This window comes from Aspergillus niger (genome assembly GCF_000002855.4).
Source record: "Aspergillus niger supercontig An01".
Taxonomy (NCBI): Eukaryota; Fungi; Ascomycota; class Eurotiomycetes; order Eurotiales; family Aspergillaceae; genus Aspergillus; species Aspergillus niger.
Genome location: NT_166518.1, coordinates 3,085,377 through 3,103,955, shown reverse-complemented (window position 1 = coordinate 3,103,955; position 18,579 = coordinate 3,085,377). Strand labels below are relative to the sequence as shown.

At 51.6% G+C, this 18,579-nt stretch overlaps 8 protein-coding genes across 8 annotated transcripts; 3 read left to right on the top strand and 5 right to left on the bottom strand.

Annotated features, from left to right (window-relative positions):
• Positions 1 to 1,035: 1,035 nt before the first annotated feature.
• An01g13060 (uncharacterized protein) lies at positions 1,036 to 1,724 on the bottom strand (the record flags this gene model as incomplete). The annotated part of the gene is made up of 2 exons (XM_059745044.1): positions 1,036 to 1,270; positions 1,399 to 1,724. 2 exons carry the CDS (start codon positions 1,722 to 1,724, stop codon positions 1,036 to 1,038), a joined length of 561 nt encoding a protein of 186 aa, XP_059599824.1.
• A 987-nt stretch (positions 1,725 to 2,711) lies between these two features.
• An01g13050 (hypothetical protein) lies at positions 2,712 to 3,241 on the top strand (the record flags this gene model as incomplete). The annotated part of the gene is made up of 3 exons (XM_059745040.1): positions 2,712 to 2,788; positions 2,919 to 3,164; positions 3,223 to 3,241. The coding sequence occupies 3 exons, from the start codon at positions 2,712 to 2,714 to the stop codon at positions 3,239 to 3,241; spliced, it is 342 nt and encodes a 113-aa protein (XP_059599823.1).
• A 2,030-nt stretch (positions 3,242 to 5,271) lies between these two features.
• On the bottom strand, positions 5,272 to 6,846 carry An01g13040 (uncharacterized protein; the record flags this gene model as incomplete). The annotated part of the gene is made up of 2 exons (XM_059745032.1): positions 5,272 to 6,653; positions 6,753 to 6,846. 2 exons carry the CDS (start codon positions 6,844 to 6,846, stop codon positions 5,272 to 5,274), a joined length of 1,476 nt encoding a protein of 491 aa, XP_059599822.1.
• Positions 6,847 to 7,753: 907 nt separating this feature from the next.
• On the top strand, positions 7,754 to 9,437 carry An01g13030 (uncharacterized protein; the record flags this gene model as incomplete). Its single annotated transcript, XM_001389668.3, has 3 exons — positions 7,754 to 8,192; positions 8,292 to 8,597; positions 8,674 to 9,437. The coding sequence occupies 3 exons, from the start codon at positions 7,754 to 7,756 to the stop codon at positions 9,435 to 9,437; spliced, it is 1,509 nt and encodes a 502-aa protein (XP_001389705.1).
• Positions 9,438 to 10,403: 966 nt separating this feature from the next.
• On the bottom strand, positions 10,404 to 11,265 carry An01g13020 (hypothetical protein; the record flags this gene model as incomplete). Its single annotated transcript, XM_059745017.1, has 4 exons — positions 10,404 to 10,691; positions 10,736 to 10,743; positions 10,809 to 11,070; positions 11,188 to 11,265. 4 exons carry the CDS (start codon positions 11,263 to 11,265, stop codon positions 10,404 to 10,406), a joined length of 636 nt encoding a protein of 211 aa, XP_059599821.1.
• Positions 11,266 to 11,552: 287 nt separating this feature from the next.
• On the top strand, positions 11,553 to 13,369 carry An01g13010 (uncharacterized protein; the record flags this gene model as incomplete). Its single annotated transcript, XM_001389666.3, has 2 exons — positions 11,553 to 11,651; positions 11,888 to 13,369. The coding sequence occupies 2 exons, from the start codon at positions 11,553 to 11,555 to the stop codon at positions 13,367 to 13,369; spliced, it is 1,581 nt and encodes a 526-aa protein (XP_001389703.1).
• A 436-nt stretch (positions 13,370 to 13,805) lies between these two features.
• On the bottom strand, positions 13,806 to 15,766 carry An01g13000 (uncharacterized protein; the record flags this gene model as incomplete). The annotated part of the gene is made up of 3 exons (XM_001389665.1): positions 13,806 to 14,926; positions 14,991 to 15,562; positions 15,642 to 15,766. 3 exons carry the CDS (start codon positions 15,764 to 15,766, stop codon positions 13,806 to 13,808), a joined length of 1,818 nt encoding a protein of 605 aa, XP_001389702.1.
• Positions 15,767 to 16,039: 273 nt separating this feature from the next.
• On the bottom strand, positions 16,040 to 18,034 carry An01g12990 (uncharacterized protein; the record flags this gene model as incomplete). Its single annotated transcript, XM_001389664.3, has 3 exons — positions 16,040 to 17,434; positions 17,564 to 17,648; positions 17,979 to 18,034. 3 exons carry the CDS (start codon positions 18,032 to 18,034, stop codon positions 16,040 to 16,042), a joined length of 1,536 nt encoding a protein of 511 aa, XP_001389701.3.
• Between the last annotated feature and the right edge of the window lie 545 nt (positions 18,035 to 18,579).

Genomic DNA, 18,579 nt, shown 5'->3' with positions numbered 1-18,579 from the left:
AATTTCACAATGGACACGGTCGCCCGCAGCGGGCAGGACTGGTACAAAAAAGTGTCTCCCGGACACTGAGTTCGCTGCGTGACAGATATGTCCAGCAGATCAAGGCAATTAGTACAGGATTCAAGTAGTATAATAGAGGAGCATTATCCCTCTGTCAGGCGTGACAAAAGAGTGTGGAAGATGGAGGGAAGGCGAGAGAGTAGGCCGGAGTAACTGTCGACAAGATGGGATTATCCGCATCGGCGTCGGCTGTACCTTGTGATCGACCGTGTCCTTTACGGGGCCGTAGGGGGGCCACACCGCCTGCCTGAATGGAACTGGTGGCTTGGTCCCAATTATTCAGGCTTTCAGGGTCATGTGCTTAGTTTTGGGTCTACTTTTGACTTTTAACTAACTAGTCCTCCGCAAGGCGTGACTAACTAGTACCTTGATGACTCTTATTGCGATGACTACATTTTAGCTGGACTGTTGTATGAATGAATTATCATGGTGACATTTTTTTGACTAATGTCAAGCCGTACATACTGATACTGTACGGCGCTCAGGTCTATCTACTAGGATACAGGAAATCTCCGGGTTTAGAGTATACAAGCATGTCACATCCAAGCTTCATTTCATCATAAAACTGTATCCCTCTTTTTTGTGTATCCCAGGAATGGACAATTTTAGAACGCCATCCCAAACTTTTTGGTACTTTTCGTTTCCTCATAAATTTCGAGCATCAGAGCCAGCTCTGGATATTAGCGTGGGAACGGAGTCCCCTACACGCTAGACAGACGGAAATGCAAAAAGAATCTGCACAATGTGAGTCACTTACCCGCTCCGCAGGGAATTCAAGCGCCAAAATGACCGGAGACTGGGTCGGGCACGAACTCGACCCACGAAAGCGAATAAGCCCTCGACATGGCAGACCCTCTGATCTCGACGTTGCAAGCGTGCCGGTTTCCTCCATGCCAGCGTTCACATGGCCAAGCCTTTCAAAAGACCAATCCAATCGCGCCTCTCCCTTCTTACAGGGAGAGGGGATCTTCATTGCTACAAGTCACTGACTTGGGTCCTCCATTGAAAACTGGTTCTCGCGCTTTTATTTCGAGGGCTGGTATTGTTCTGGTTTCGCTGATGTCGGATTTTGATTTTCGATAATGTCGGGATGGGGCCCGCTGGCGATCGGTTGAGGTTTGCGTGCCGTTTGGGTATGCCTTCGTTTCCCTTTTTTGGTTTTGTTGAAAATATTATTTTTTCCACCGCCTGGACGACAATTATGAAATTGCTGCAAAAAAGCCCAATGACGTCTGCAGGGTTAAAGTCACCCAGGTAGTGCGTTTAAGGATTGTGGACTATGCGGTAACTGTTAGTCATTGCTCGTCCAACGCTGATTGCTCGGTTGAGACAACTCACCAATCGATATAATCGAGTCCACCGAAGTACTCCAACATGCGATAACAGAGACCAACATCGTCGCCCGGGACACCGCCAAAGAGGCGATACTGTTCCGCCTCCAGCGTAGAAGCCTCCATCCTCAGCGCACGATCACGCTTCTGTCCTAGCAAATGCCCATAGTGCCAGGTCGGGGCGGGTATTTCAGGACAGTCGAAAGCGGAGGAAACAGCTGGAGCGCAGAGGTTGACAGGTCGTGGGAAAGGTTGGGACGGAAGAAGTAGAGGATTGGCGCTGCGGTTTCGAGATCGGGGTCGTGTGCGACGTCGATTATGTCTCTGGCCCATTCTCCGTCCAATCCGGCGAAAAAGGAGGATATAGCTTGTTGAAACTTTTTTTTTCTTGCTTTTCGGGGTGTAGGTCGTAAGGGTGTAGTAGGGGAGCGGGTATTTTCAAGACAATAGTCCCCAGTAAGAGGGGATCTATTGTCCGAAGAGGCTTTTTTATACTAAGTCGATAGAAAGGAAGGAGTGACCATCACCCCTGGGAAGGATGAGATGAGGTGAGGAAAAAACCCAAGCCAAGGGGGGATCAGGAGATCATGAACAGGGAGCAGGCGTATATATAGATGCGGATGGCGGATGGAGAATGGCGCAACCCGAACGATTGCCGAAACGGGGAAAGCAGTGGTGTGACTCACTATAACCCAATAAGGTTACAAAGGCACAGAAAGCAGGACGAAAATCTTCACATCCGGCTCGGGGGGATCCACTCAAGCATCCCCCTACCTTCGGGAGTGCGAACTCCACTCTGATGCAGTCTAGAAGCAGAAATACCTAACCCTGCTTGCCGATGGTGAAATGTGGTCTCATGGAGAACGGTGATTGCGTAGTGATTTAGCTCGCACCAAATCATCGAGTGGCCCTACGGAGCACAAGGGCGCGACTCCGTACAAAGAAGTTTCACGAATTAGGGTTCTCCTGAGTCACTACTCCCCGACCCAAGTCTAGGTTACTTAGTCTACTACTATTCTTGGTTATACCCTTTTTCTTTTTCCCAGCATCGTGATGGAACCAGTAAGAACTATTCGCTGCCTTCCACAATGAATGAGAAAATTCTGGTTCAGCCTAGCTGCCTAACACAACCTCTGATTGAGTTCTGTGCGCCTGGCAAGGGAAGCAACACAAAGAAGAATTTTAATGCGGCCCAGTCTGTACCCACGGTGCAACTGAATCGGATTAAACGGAATTATTAGATATCAGGAGACGTTAAACAAAGGCTCAAAAGAGAAATGAACCAAGAATTTTCGAAAATTTGCAAAATATTATCCCAAAATGCAGTGGTCTGACGCCATGCAAAGGAAGTTCTCGGCCCCGAATGAGCCAAATTTTCTCTGCGATGAGCAAACAAGGTACTCCTTTTACAATACAAAACCCGTCTCCGATGCCGCTGTCCCCAGTTGTGATGTCATGTGATCTAGATCGACAAAGCTTTCTCTTAGTCATATCTATAACCACGCACTTGTCTCTCCCATTTGGCAGGCCTACAACTGAAACCAACGAGGACTCTGGTTATAACCACGCACCTATCCAAGCCGTTTCAGCCTGGCCGAGTGGCGAGGGGTGGATGCCGTACGGGCCGAGCGGGTATTATGACGCGCCAAAATTACCTTGCATTAGTCGTCAAAGCCAGTCCAATTCCGTCAGTCAGTCAGGAGATGACAACAACATCCTACCACGGCTGCTTCGGCAGCATCTTTCACTACGGAGGAAATCGGGCATCTTTTGGTCAGTTGTCAAACTTGTCACATATTGTTTCCTATTTACTCCGCGCGTCGATCTATAGCGGCATGGCTGATAGATAGTCTACTAGTAGTACTTAGATGGTAGTAGTCTGTCTTTAATTGTGCGGGAATCGATCAATAATTCTAGATCCAATTTTCCCTTTCTGTCGATCCATTGTTGACGGGCCGGATCAACTACTTACTTACTACACTCTTCACCTTTTTCGATAATCCCAATAGAATAAATAATGCCTCAATGATCAAACCGCATCAATAACATCCTACCCAACCAGTTAACTAACTAACAAGGTATATCCCTCAATCTCATCGACTTCCGCCCCCCCCACAAACTTACACTTACCTTGGGGGCGCAAAAAAGAGAAAAAAATCTCTGCAGATCTCGGCACAAAAATGAAAAAGCCGCAAAGGGAAAAATTCTGCTTTGACCGACTTTCGTGGCTCTAATCCAGCCTTGACACATGTCCCAACTATACTCCTTTGGCATCGATAGTTATTCTTTGTGCATGAATGCGTGTTTTTTTGTTTGTTCCTGGCGGACGGACACGGACAAACCATAACGATATGCGACTACGTAGCGCGTGGCTGGCAAGCCATCTGGCAGACAGGTCTCCAGTAGGTAGATGGGATGCATGCCCGAATATACTGCAGTAGTGGATATCAAACTTTTACTGGCATATTCATGAGGGAGTTGTATGCCTGAACTAAGTATCTACGGAGTAGGGTTCCTGTTCGTTTGTTTGTTTACTATGGTTTGGTTGGTTAGGTAGTACGTAGCTGCAGGGAAAACAGGAAGCAAACTGCGAACCTACCACTCACTACTTACATGCACAGCTGTAGCTATAGTATAACTACTCTACTCCAACCACGTACTTCCAACGAACGTGGCCCAACTATCTACTTTGTTCTCACTCGCAAACAAACCAACTTACCCTTCCTCCCTCTCTCCCTCCCTCCCTCCCTTCACCTCTTTCACTCTCACCAAAAGAAACCCAATTGCACTAACTAACCGACCCCAAGACAACAGTCTACGTGGGCACACTGGACCTCATCCCATCTCCTTCCGTCTTCCCCGAGACTCCGTTTCCAACACTACCGTCGAAGTCCCATTTCTCTAAACCCCGCAAATGGAGAACACGATGAACGAACTAACTCACCAACTAGCCCTGATGACCCATCCAAACCCTCCCCTCCCCCTTTTACCACCGTCTATTATTGCTGCTGCTGCTGATGTTGTTGTCCATGCATGAGTAACCAAAAGTACTTAGTACTTACTGTGTACCTGCAAGCCCTAGGGCACGGAAAAACCCACTCCACCCTCCACACTACTACTACTACCGCCCCCTTTTGTGGCTTACGATGGGGGCGTAAAGGAAAGGAAAAAATTAATATGTGGAGTCGTGTGGAAAGATCGTGGGTTTTCTAGACTGCGAGTGAAGTCTAGACAAGAAGTTCAATACGGGAGAGAAGGGAAGGGAAGTGGGTGGTGGATGGATGGGGGCGGTTATTTGCGGTCCGATGGGGACTTTTGTTGTGTTGTTTTGTGTTGTTGCTAATATTGGAGATGAGGATGTGTGTGTATGTGTGCCTGAGACGGGAGAGATTGTTTCATCTGGTGTATGTGTGTGTGTGTGTGTCTTTGTTCATGTTGTGTTTCGGGTTTTGGTGGTTCCTTGGTTGAGGATATGAGATGACAATGGGCGGTAAGTATCTAGGTAAGTGGTGATGAGATTTGCTTCTAGCCTACTGAGTACAGGTGTGGTATAGACTTTTTCCGGCTATCCAAGGAGAAAGGAGATGAAGATGGGATACACACTACGTAGGAGGAAGGGAGGTATGGAGTGTGGAAAACGCCTCTGACGGAATCGAGACTGCTGAAGAGAGAGCAGTCCCGTTCAGCGACCAATCATGCCATTTTGGTGCGACTCGGTAATTGAAAGTGGTACAGCAACGCTCCACACAAGCAGAAATGCGAAGAGGGTCTAGACTGGCTACATCATCGTCATACACTGACGGGAAATGGAGAAACTGTGAAACGAGAGTCGCTCTTGTTACCGCCAAGGCAAAATCGAATCGTTGACATGACGGCTCGGCTAATTGTCGATCCCGCGCCGGATGATCTCCAGCATTTCGTCGCCCTTCGGCGCCGTCGTCAGATTCTCATACCCTGTCCGAGTGACCAGGATATCATCTTCAATGCGTACGCCACCAATGGGAATGTATTTTTCGGCCTCGTCGAAGTTGATGTACCGCGCCTGAGGCAATTTCCGAGAATTCGCCAGAGCCAGCTTGGAGAAGTAAACGCCTGGCTCGATGGTGACAACCATGCCCTCCTCGAGCAGGGGGACCGACTGGCTCATGGCTGGGATGAAGTCAGGTCTGCAAGGTCTGTTAGGCAGCCCCATTCCCGTGATTGGCTTTTCGGACACGTCGTGGACTTCCAGTCCAACGTGATGGCCCAATCCGTGAGGGAAGAAAATGGCCGACGCCCCCGATACACGAATCTCCTCCACGGTGCCCGGTTTGAGGACGCCTAGCTTCTGCAGGCCTCTAATGGCTATGTCGTGGGCAAGAACCTGCAAGTCGCGAAACCGCACACCTGGCTTAATGCGCTTGATACACTGCTCCTGCATCTCTTCCACGATTTGGTAGACGTCGCGGGCGTGTGAACTGGGCCAATCGGCGGCCAAAGGAAATGTGCGGGTCACGTCACTTGCGTAGCACTCCCACTCCGCACCTGCGTCCAGACAGACCAGCTGTCGTCCTTTGAGGGGCTCGTTGTTCTTCACATAGTGGAGGGTGGCTGCGTTGGGTCCCGAACCAGCAATGATTTCGTATGCTTGGTTCTTCGCTCCGTGAGATACGCAGGTATCGAGGAAAAGGCCTTCGATCTGGGCTTCATTGGACATCTTGTGGATTTGCTCGAGCACTTTGCGATGGGCCAACCCGGATATCTTGTTGGCGTGGCGTATCATACGAAGCTCATAGTCATCTTTAACCACCCGCGCTGCATCCATTGCGGGTAGCAAGCGCTGATCATCTATGTGAAGCTGCTGGACAGAGAATTGGGGCTGCTGAGAGCTATGGAGGATGTAGACTGGGGCGGCATCATTGTATTTCCCTACCCACGACTGGATATCGCTCTGTAGGGAAGCATAGTAGCGCACTTTGTCTACGTCAAACCGCCGTTCAGCCTCATCTGTGGTCAACGTGGGCCCCATCCATATTGCGCGGTGTAGGTCGAAGTCCGGGACATAAAGAACCAGTAAGTCATTGTTGATGTCGTAGGTAAGATAGCAGTCCGGCTCATCGGCTCCACTAAGATAGTAGAAGTACCGTCGTTGTCGAAAGGGTTGTGGTTGGTCGGAATCCCCCCAATTGATGGTTGGTTTCCCAACCAGGTAGATAAGGCCGCTGGACACTCCCAGCTTCATGGCCACTTTGCGCGCATGTTGTTTGGCTGCGCCAGGACCTCCTGTTAGTCTTCGGGCGTCCCAGGATTAAAGCAGGAGGGGAATGATAAATGTGAGGGAGGAAAGAGTATATATCCTGGGGGTCACAACATGAGACATACCTGGATACTTATCGATCCCTTCGCCGCGCACTGTTACGCGGAGATCGCAGGCACCAAGGCTCGAGACAAGCTCCGGCGGGATTGAAACACGCATCCTGTTGCTTACCACAATCTACAGGCAGAGTGGGAATGGAAGTGCCTATAGAGACAGGACTGTCACAGAGGCGAGGGACCTGATTGAAGGTATAGGAAGGGAGATAGAGGGACTGGGGGAGATAAGACAGCGCTTAGAGAGAGGGAGAGGGAGAGGAATGACAGCCAGCGATTGCGTCTCTCTATCGGGTTTAGACAGGGTCTCCGGCGGAGTTCCATCATGTTTGACCGGGCCTTGTATTCTTACTGCCATGGAACAGCTAAAATACGAGATATTTGGTATGACTAATGGCCTGGCCAGACTGTTGATACAGTATCTTACAGACAAGAGATACGTCTCTGATGTGAGATGATTATTATTGAAGAGTGACGGGCGATTAAGTCCCTGATCAGGCATCCAAGGGACTCTCGAGTCCCTCATCCCTTTTCCCTGGACTGCTTGGGACCTTGCATGGACAGTTATTTGGGGAGCAACTTAGTCCGCAGGCAGGCATATGTAGAGTGTATCTGATCTCAAACGTGGCCCATCTAATGTCTGTATCTCCTTCAGGAGTTCACAACATGCCTTGAGTGTTGTCATCCGAAAGCATCGAGCGCATCGCCCGGAAGCGTCGCTGCCTTTCGCCCCCCACATGCGCCTCTCTCTCCCTCTCTCTCTCTTCCTGGGCTTCTGCTTCTTGGTTTCTGGTCCCGACCTCCAACTCTCCCCATTTGAACTCCCTCATCATCGCTCCTCATCTCATTCACTCCTCTTCAACTTTTCCATCTCTCATTCCTTCCCCTCCCCTAAACCTTTCATCCACCCGCCAATCTCCCTAGTGTCGCTTTCCCTCCTTATCTAATAATATTCAGTTTAGCGTTACAGCGAGTCCCGTGTCGACGCAACACCTCCAACCAGTCAATGAACGATGCGGGGATCTGAGGCATCGGGGCCCGGTGCTCTCTTTGATGCTCCCTCGACTCTTGCCACGTCCCTTGGAATCAATCCCACCGCTGCTTCTGAACCCCCTCCGACCGATCCCAAACTAGTCGCCTCGAACATTGAACATGTCTTGTTGTCCATGTCAGAAGGCAATGGCGGTCTAGTTAGCGTCAGTGGCAACTCGTCGGGTTCTACCGGCAAGGGTATCCTGATAGGCGTCCTCTCTGCCTTTGGATCCGCCGCCGTTGCAGTGCTTGTACTCGCTGTTTTCTTTTTCTTCAAATACACTCAGCGTGGTAGAATTATTCTCGATCGCATCGGCCGACCGGGTGAATTCGACGATGAGCAAGCGTTTGCGCGCGAGGAGGCGGAAGCCTTGGAGACGATGGATGACCTCACGCGATCGGAGTATATGAGAGCGAAGGGTAAGTCACTGGCTCTTTGTCCGCTCCTTTGGGCAAACGACGACCATGGGGTCTTGTAAGACATGACGTATGTGCATTTGTCGCTGATCTCTCACATAGCATTTATCGAAGCCAATCCGCCCGAGTCCGTACAAACCGACATATCACTCTCTCAGTTCCTCGCGATTCAAGAAAAAGGAGTATCGGCTTGGGAGTTTCAACCAGAGTTGGAAATCGCCAATTGCTTTGTCGAAGGCCGTACGGAAATCGAGTTCTACGACTCGGAATGCAGTGTCCAGACCAATTTGCCCGTTCCGAAACAGAATGACGTCTATTACTGGGAGGCTAAGATCTACGACAAACCTGATAATACTCTTATCAGTATTGGGATGACTACGAAACCGTATCCTTTGTTCAAATTACCAGGTGCGTTCTTGGACAACTTGTTTGGGGGAGGATATGGGTTGTCCGCGGTCGCTAATTTTGTTTCTTATGATGTCAGGCTTCCACAAGACTTCGGTCGCATACCAGTCCACCGGTCATAGGAGGCACAACCAGCCATTTGCACCAACACCGTACGGTCCTCACCTTTTGCAAGGTGATGTGATCGGTGTGGGGTATCGACCACGCTCGGGTACAATTTTCTTCACTCGCAATGGCAAGAAGCTGGAGGACGTTGTCCACGGTCATAAAGCGCAGAATTTCTTCCCCACTGTTGGAGCCAATGGGCCTTGCTCCGTCCATGTGAACTTTGGTCAGATGGGCTTCGTGTTCATTGAGGCCAACGTCAAGAAATGGGGCCTGGCCCCGATGACTGGTAGTCTGGCTCCGCCTCCGCCTTACGGCAGCGAGCAAGGCAGCATCCTGCTAGAGTCGGGTCGGGAGAGTGCAGCTCAGATTTCTCAACGGGTCTATCAGGATGCCAATAATGCGCGCACCAGTTCGACTGTCCGTGTTGCGCCTTCTGCCAGTCCCGGCCCTGTGCGATCACCCACCGATATATCCCTGGCTCAGCTTGCCCACATCCCGTCGAACGAGGACGTAGGCGAAGGATCCAGTCGGACCAATGTCGTCGATGGAGAGCAAGTCCCCTTGTTGCATACGAACGATCTCGACCAAGTCCCGCCTCCCGAATATTCCAGCCCGGATGGCAGTCGGAGAGGCAGCGAGGATCTGCCCTTTGACGAACAGCCTCCGATACCCAGCTACGACGCTGCTGTTGGCAACCGGGACGGTCACAGCGCGCATGCCAACGAGAATCGTTAGAAGGCGACCGAGGTCCTGCAACTATTGTTATCGTCTATTCATCAGTTATTGGCGCAGCGTCTCTTTGATGTGTATACGGCATGCTTCAGCCACTGGTTCTATTTCTACTACTGTTCCCTTATTTTAGCGGCCACGGTCGGCGTTCCACAGGCGGGGATTCTACGGGTTAGGTTTCACGGTTACGCCGCTAGATGTGGCAATGATGAATTTTACGTATATAGGGTCTGATCGTTTCTGTCTTCATTCGTCATTTGGATCAATTGTCTCGAGTTAGGTCCATGGGAAACCTTTCCAAGGCCGAATCCCGTAATGCCTACCCTCCCTTCGACATCAATTTCTTCGAGGAGAGGCGGTCGGCAGGGGTCTTCTCGGCCTTGACCGACCGGAAGAGCGGACAATGCTGTTCCAATGATGACCTTGTTCCCTTGCGCAATTCGTGTCAAAAATGGGTGCTCTTGAACTGGGTGGATTTATTGCGGTGTTTGTCTGGGAGTATATTTTTTCATGGTTGAACACATACAGTGGTTATTTATATCAATCCTTGTCTGCGCTTTCCTGTATTTTGTGTGTATGTGTAGCATTCGAGTGGTCATCTGCCCTTGCGCTGCTGGATAACCGGCGGCAAATGGATGTTTTTGTATCAAGAATATTGGCTACCAGCTGCGGTAGCACGGCGTACAATAACTAAGTAGCCAGTTGATCGTACAAGGTAGTAGTAGAACCGGTCCATCAATTGCCCCATTTCCACCCCACATGTTCGACCCAATATTTGCTATCTTCATCTATTATTATCCAGTGATGTTCAGTGCTGGAATTATTTCTGAGAACAAGCCACTTTTGCAATGGTGCTCCTTCCGCAACCAGCGCGTCATCGATCAGTGCCAGTCAATGACTCGGCTCAACCTCTCCATCTCCCCTCTATCCACCATCATCATCATTTTCTTCTTCTTCAGATTCCATCGTTTCTCAACCTCCACATTGCATTTCTGCGTTCGCACGTAAGATATGCGTCTTCAAGTACCCACTGGACGACGTCCACCGGTTCTTCATCGCACGATTGTATTTGTCCTTGGGCATCCCATAAACTGATTCGACTGAGTTTTGGTCATCCTCTGGTACATACGCACATGATAGAGTTTCTGTTCCTCCCTTGTCCCTTGGCTGGTCCCCGTACTGCAATGGCTCATCTTCACTGCTGCGTTGCTCGGTCGGACTTTTCCTCCCACTAACCTTATCTTCTCGTCGTCCATCAATCTGCACATTTGATACAACAACAGCCACCATTATATTGAGCTCACGCGAGTCACTTGTATTAAATATTCACTCTTGTCGGTTTAAACAACACTTCTCATTACTCATTGGCTCTCGTACAAGCCCGCTCAATTTTGCTTTTGCCGCCAACGGTGATTTCCGAATCCCCCTCCAGCCACTGAATCATCTGTTCAGCCCGGTCGTTAGCGTGCTGCAGGTGCCCAGTGGCGAGCGAGTGACCGCCAACAACTGGTGCGCTAACTTGCCTGGTGCGACGCAGCTTTGCCCCAGATTTACGGGGAAGTGCCGCCCCCAACAGTAGGCGCGCTGCTGGTTTGGAAAGCTTTGGTCGCATAGGCCTGGCTGCCAGCCTGACCGCTATCTAAATTGAAAAGCATCGTGCAGTTCTTCAAGAAGATCGAAGAAAGTACCACCTCTTCATCTTCACAACACCTCTCGACTTGACGAACTCTAATCCGAGGAGGTTACAGCCGCCCACTGCCACATCTGCACCATCAAGCGAGGGTGGTGTGCATTTAATATCTGCGCTCAGCCGCTCTAGGTGGAGTATATGCATTTTGGCCCTTGCTTATTCTCCGGGCAGATACGCAGTGCAACAACGGCGATAGTTCTCAGCTTGTGGGAACTGCTTTATAGCTTCACTTGATAGAAAAGCGTAAGGATCGCCTGGTCCAGATCCTTTGGGGTATCCACATAAGGTCCGGCCGCTACCCCAAGTGGTTCTCTAAATAAGGGCTAGAGTTCGTCCGAAAGGGTTATTTTACTGGAAAGCCAAATCCCATCGATTGCTGGTGCAATTGATGCCCAGGCGACTCCTGCCTTGATCCATCTTCACAACCAAACATGCAAGCGTCTGAATTGCCATTTGTTGGAGCAAACCCTCCAGAAGCGGCTAGCCGAGGAGAAGGCCCCGGCTCTCCAAGTTTGCAGATAATCGTGTTGGTAAGTTTTGTCTCACATCCTGCGTTTGTCAGTCCAATTTGGCCATGACGTTTGTTCTTTGCACATAACTGCAAACCCTGAAAATCTGCCGGCTGGCGAGCCCGATCACTAGCATCGATGCGCCATGTCTCACATTCCTCCCCGCGCCATGTTCTCGAACTCTCGCTACACCTCATACCATCTTATCGCTGGCAAGTTTCGCATTCAAGGTCGGCCACTAACGCTTCCCTTGAAAGGGTCCGACAGGAGGTCCCCGTGAGGATAGAGTCACTGGACTTCTGGTCCGATCCACATCCACCAAATGGTCCGCAAACTCGATAGTAGCTGTTGATGCGGGCACCCTTCTTTGTGGGATCATCGACACTCTGGAACCGTGTGATAACAACAAGAAGTTGTCAGATCAGGGCCCATTTGCTGGGCTCGAACTGCCACATAACAATGTACCCGCAAACGCAGCCCATGTCTTCCGGCATATTATCGGAGCTGTCTGCATCACGCATCCTCATCTAGACCATCTGTCAGCGTTCGCCATCAACACGCCAGTTCTGGAGGCTGGAAGTGGCGCGAAAACGCTGGCCGCCCTGCCTTCGGTAGTCGCTGCCATAAAGACCCACGTGTTTAACGATGTTATTTGGCCAAATCTCTCTGATGAGGATGGCGGTGCTGGCCTTGTGACCTACCAGCGTCTGATGGAGGGCGGAAACCCCATGATGGGGCGTGGTGATGAGAAAGGCTATACACGAGTCTGCGAGGGCTTGTTAGCAAAATGCCTGGCCATCAGTCACGGGTGCTGCAGGCAGAGATCTAGCGTCGACAATGATGTTCAACGCCGGATGAGCAGCGCCCCTTTTGGTGTAGACCCAATGAGGCTGAACCCAAGGGCTTTTTCGATCTCGTTTGACGAACCAGAGACCGGCTACTTTTCCGGAGCACGTTCGCCAGGCTATCGGGTACCCGGTAAGGATAGCTGGGCAACCGTGGAGTCGTCAGCTTTCTTCATCCGTGAGCCTACGACAAAGCGAGAAGTGATCATCTTTGGCGACGTTGAACCTGACTCAATCTCACTGAATCCGCGCAACAGACGCGTGTGGGAAGCGGCAGCGCCGAAGATCGTTGCCTCTCAACTGCGAGCGGTCTTCATTGAATGCTCCTATAACGACGATGTTGACGATGCCTCCTTATACGGCCATTTGTGCCCACGTCACTTGATCGATGAATTGATTGTATTGGCACAAAAAGTTACGGAGCTGAAATACCCAGATTCGTTTTCGGTGAGAAAACGTAAACGCGCGAGTGCCCCTGAGGCAGCCGGCGACCCAGCTCTCAGTCCAAAGTCGAAGAAGGCTGCTCTCGCGGGCGAGAAAGGTGGAGGCTCTCGTCGAGGATCGGCCAGGACGTCGCGGCGCCATACCCGTGCCAGAGTTGCTGTTGAAGATATTGACGAGAACATGGAAGGAAGCCCAGCCGTTTCCCACGCACCTAGTGAAGTCGGTATGGATGTGTCACTGGCAGAAAGTTCAGACCCTCTCACAGTGCTTCAATGGCCTGAACCACCTCTGGCCGGCCTACTGATCTATATCATACATATCAAAGATGATATGAATGATGGCCCACCTCCTCAGGAGCGGATCCTGCAAGAGCTTACGGCCCAGGGACAAGCTGCCGGGCTAGGATGCGAGTTTCGAGTTCCCACACGTGGCGAGAGCGTCTTGATCTGATGTCGGTTACCGCAATTTCATCATGGCTCGTCTGCCTTGCACCGAACATGTTCGGCGCTCCTTGCTTCTTGTGACACCAAACCATGCAGTATCAACGAGCTATATCTATACAATACTGTGGGCCATGTGTTGTGAATCCATTTCTCGTCTGGGTGAGGGGGGCTTGTCTGCATTTTATAGTACCTCTTGCCCTTGTTTTTCATTTTTATATGTGCTACCTTCTTTGGTTCTATCTTTGGCGCGGCTTTCGTGAAGCAAATTTATCCATCGTTACCCTTTTGCTATTGCATCATGTGATTTAGCAGATACCAACGGCGTAATCGAACATATTATTATTATTAGAATCGTCAGAGTTATAAACTCCTGGTCACTATGGTATGACTAATTAGAGTGACCACAAATCCCGAAATAAACCACTACATCGAAACCTAAGAGCTCATCTTCTCTCCCCAGCTTTAGCAATAACATCCTCCCAAGCCGCCCTTTCCCCCCGAGGAACCGTCAACCCCGAGCTCTGCTCCATACCATCAGCAGCAGCAGTCCCATCCAAAACACCCTCCCCATCCCTCGCGAACGCAATCAACTCCTCCTCACTCCCCCACTCTCCCATCGCCATAACCCCCACCGGCACCCTCGACCCACCATCCAAAACATCATACCCAGCAGGACAACTAATCGCCGGACAACCCGTGAAATTCGCCAACCAGACATACTCCATATTCCTAACGGTCGTATTCCCATCCGACACGCCGCGCTTAAGATCCGCCTCGCCGCCCTCGATCTTCCACCCCGGGATAGGCGTCGTCGGCGTGACGATCATCAAGCCAGGGTGTTTCTGGAACAAGTGAGCCAGATGCATCATGAGACAATTACGGAGACGTTGCGCGGCGAGGAAATCCTGGCCTTTGATTTGCCACATGCCCATTGAAGCCATGATTTTGTTGGCGGGCGTGAGCTGGGAGATCTGTGAAGGGGTGAGGGACGAGGTCACTTCGGATAGGATGGTTAGAGCGTGCGCTTTTTGCCCCTCGGGGAGGTAGGGGATCGTGATGTCGATTATGGTGTAGTTCTTAAGCGTGCGGTAGTGGTCGAGGGTGGCGTTGAAGACGGCGCGGACTGGAGGCGAGGCGCGGTCGATCCAGTCGCGTACGATGCCGATGGTTCTTGGGGTGTTGTTGGTTGGGGAGGGGAGGGTGCGGAGGGGTGAGGGGAAGGCTGCTGATAGGGGGTCTGAGGATTCTGGGGCCGGCGTGGCCATGATTCGGTAGGCGAGGGCTAGGTCGTCGATGCTGGAGGCTAGGGGGCCGTAGACGCCGGTGGTGGATGCCAGTGAGACGGTGGGAGAGCCGCTCACTCGGCCATGGGAGGGCTTCAGTCCCCAGACGCCGCAGAAGGAGGCCGGGATGCGGATTGAGCCTCCGCCGTCGGCGCCTAGAGCGATAGGGACTAGGCCTGCGCCGACAGCGTAGCCAGAGCCTCCAGAGGAGCCGCCACAGTAATAGTCGGGGTTATGGGGGTTTCTGGGGGTACCGAAATTTGGGTTGTTGTTTGTGGTGTCTGGGGGGGTGAAAGTGGTGGTTAGTTGGTTCGGATGGGGTATGTTGGGAGTTGCACTACTCACCTAGACCCAACTCGTGCATGATGGTTTTGCCAATGACAATGGCACCGGCTTCCTCCCATTGCTTCACACACCAAGAGGTGCCTCTAAACTCGCCGGTGAAGTCGAGTTTGCTGCCCAGGGTCCGTCGGTATCCTTCCATATGTACTTCATCCTTAATTGCGACGGGGATGCCATCCATTGGACCCAGTGGCTTGCCATCTTTGTATCTCTGTGTAGAAGCCTCTGCTGCGGCGCGAATCTTGTCGACTTGCGATTCAAGAAAGGCGATCGAGTGCTTGCCGGGTGGTTTGGCATCGCGGCGGATCAGAGGGAGCAGGGTCTCGACGACGGCAAGGGGAGTCAACTCGCCCGAAGTATAGCGAGCTACATAGTCGGCAGAAGTGTAGTATCCTGCATTGCTTTGTCGCTTTTGCGTGGGAACTGGCAAGTCGGCAGCCGAAGCATCAGGTCTGGCTACGGGGATCACGGTCGGATCATAGCGGGCGGAGTATTGGTCGAGAGGGAGGTTGCGGATGACATCGAAGCCAGTGGTCCCCCAGAGATGGCTCTGGATAAAGCCGATATTTTGAACACTATAGAGGATGGTGATTAGGCAGCTGCGGCCGAGAGAGAAGAAGAGTGAAGTGCAGGACGTCAGACAGGAGGACTTACAGAGTGGCGCCGAGGGCCAAGGGAAAGCCACGGATGACGGGGATCACCTGCTCCTCGTTCTTGTACGGCACAGCGGGACCCGGTCGGGCCTCTGGATACTGGAAGAACTGAGGCTTCTCGTCCATGTTGCGATCAGGAGTGGCCGGTGACAGTCGAGGAGAGAGAGAAAGAAGCAAGCAGTCTTTCTTGTTCCTCAAGAATCATCGCCAAGCCGGCCAGCCCGTCAAGCTAAGCTCCTTAACCCAAACAGCTGCTAATCTACTGGAACCCCGGATTTCGGTCCGCATCTCGACCAAAAGTAAGTAGATGGCCACTTGACTATGTACACAATTGTTCTTTATTATATTTGATTATTCCTCACGTCTCGTTGGAGAGGGGTGGGATGTCTTCGCACTTCTTCAAATTGCCAACTTGATGTTCGCCCGATCCAAACCCAGTGCAATGCCTGTGAGAGCCGCGGCATATCCGATAAGAATTGCCATCGCCTGGGCCGTACTGACATCCAGTGTCGGGACGCTCAGGTTGACAGCCCCCGTAAGCAGATTAGCCACCAGGAAGATAGCCAGTCCACCACGATTGAATGCCTTCAGAATCCGGCTTGTCGCAAAAGACACCCGGTCGGCCTCGCCGTCTTTCCCCGACGCCCGATGCACCGATGGGAAGAAGGCTGTCTCCAGGAGACAGAAAAGGAACAGCTGAGCATTGTTAAAGGCAGATACCCAAACAACGTACGGCATGTTAGCAAGGCGGCGCGAGACCGGAATGTTGGCACCGTAGCCTAATGCGTAGGTAGAATTTAGGATGAAGATCGTAGACCATGCGAGCGCTTGGACACCCAGGGTCACCAGCACGCCTCTTCTCGCCTGCTGGGGGGACCGTTGGGTAGTGGTGCCGCGAGGAATGATCCGTATGCCAGTGGCACGGCCTGCCAGGAAAATCGCAAAGTATCCCAGGAACGAGAAAACACCTTCCCGGTTTTTGGAGAGCAAACTTGGTCCGCGAGGGGAAACAAGGATATAGCTCTTCAGCTCGGTCGATTCCAGAGCGGCCTGATACAACACAGCAACTGCCAGCGAAAGGGCTTCGTAGGACGGAATAATGGCAGCCAGGCTATCAAAGAGCTCCACGAAGGGTGGCAAAAGACCAAGGGTGAAAAAGAAGTTCCAATGCACGCCATACTCCGTTACATGCTCCGCATAGTCCAACCCCTTTACACTATACAGTCTGACCAAACCCAAGACAAGCAGAGGGACCGAGTGCCGCGTGGAAGCGATCAGCCGCTGGCCTACGGGAGTCTTCCGGGCGCCATTGCTGCGGCCCTTAAGCACAGAGCGAGCAGATACTACCCCACCTGAGAAGACGAAGGATCCCACACCCAGATCCATGAGTGAGGTGCCCCAATTCTCCACCTTTGCAAACCGCCGTGGAAACGCCTGGAAGTCCACCGCCAAGATAGCGACACAGGTAATGATCATCATGGCTGCACGATATGTCGTCAGAAATGGGTGAATTGGTAAGGATTCGGGCATGTCCGCTGCATTCCTATCGCTCTGAGTCGGCTTCGGTGGAGGTTTAGCCTTCTGCTGGCTGCGGGGAGGTTTCGAGTTGAGGAACAGCAGGAGGGCGGGGGCGATCAGCAGGACGTTCAGCGTCCAAGGCGCAGAGGAGTAGACAGTCGTGGCAAAGAGAATGGCCAGTACATTGAGCAGAAAGTCGGTCACCAGTGCTGCTGCGCTGTAAGGAGTGAAGAAGGAAAGGCGTGATTGTAGCGCTGACCATAAAAGAGCAGCGGCCTAGACCAATCCCGTAAAGAGTCAGATAACACTGCCTGGAGGGGGGGGGAAGAGAGGTGTGACGTATCCCAGGCCCATGGGCTCTGGACTTGTGAAATTGAACAGCTGTCAAGTTGACGAGAAACGTACAGGCGCAACTAATGTGACAGCATTGATCTCCAGTATGCTGCCACCAGCAAGATCAGACACAAAGGCCTCTTTGCGGGCCTTGTAGCTGGGATCCATTAGCTGCGACCTGTTTGGACCAAAAGTCCAAAGAGGCAAGAGACCGGGGGAGGAGGGGTAGGAAGGAAAGGGAAAACGATCAAATGTGTGCAACGTTGCAGATAGATTGGAGTTAATCTTGCATTAGAAGCCCTATCCACCGACAGTGAGACGTGGCCGGCGCAAGGTAGGAAGCAGCAAGTCACCAAGTCAGTCAAGTCAAGGAAGGCAAACAAGCACAGCTGCGATGACGCGCGAACAAAAACAATCTGGCCGCATTTACGGAGTAGTCTGAAGCACCTCAGGCCAATAACTTCCCTTATTGGGACTAGACCCATACGGGGTGGCTGTGTGCCTGGAAAGAGGAATACCGAGTATGGTAATCCGGTTACACATCCATACATCCCCCGCCTTTTGATTCAAACAGTCCAAAATCTGAATCTCGTTTTCTCTCTTGCTTGTCTTGCTTTTCGGCCTGTCGGTCTCGTCGAGTTCCCACCTTTTCCATGGTCTTCTTTCCCTCCTTCTCAGCAAATCATCCTCTGCCATCTTTCCTGCCTGGGAACTGTATTTCCGACTTATCAATCACCGTGTCTCTGGCTCAGGCAAAGTGGTGACTAACCATGCATCCACCGTTCCCCATCTCACTGTTCATCTTAATTACGTTGCTTATGGTGCCATATTGAAAGAAGCTCAACTTCCTTAGCACTCGAGAGTCTGAGACACAGAGACAGAAAAAGAAAATCCGCCGTTTAACCTGCATTCGTAGGGTCTGTTGTGACGAATCCCATGCTGGGAATGCAATAAGACGAAAGATAGCTAACAGCAGACAAACCAAAGATCTGCCAAGAGCTGCATTGAATTATCGTGCTTATGTGCGACAGACCGATCATGACTGCGGCGTGCGAGTTTTTCACTGGCAATTGATTACCACCTGCCAG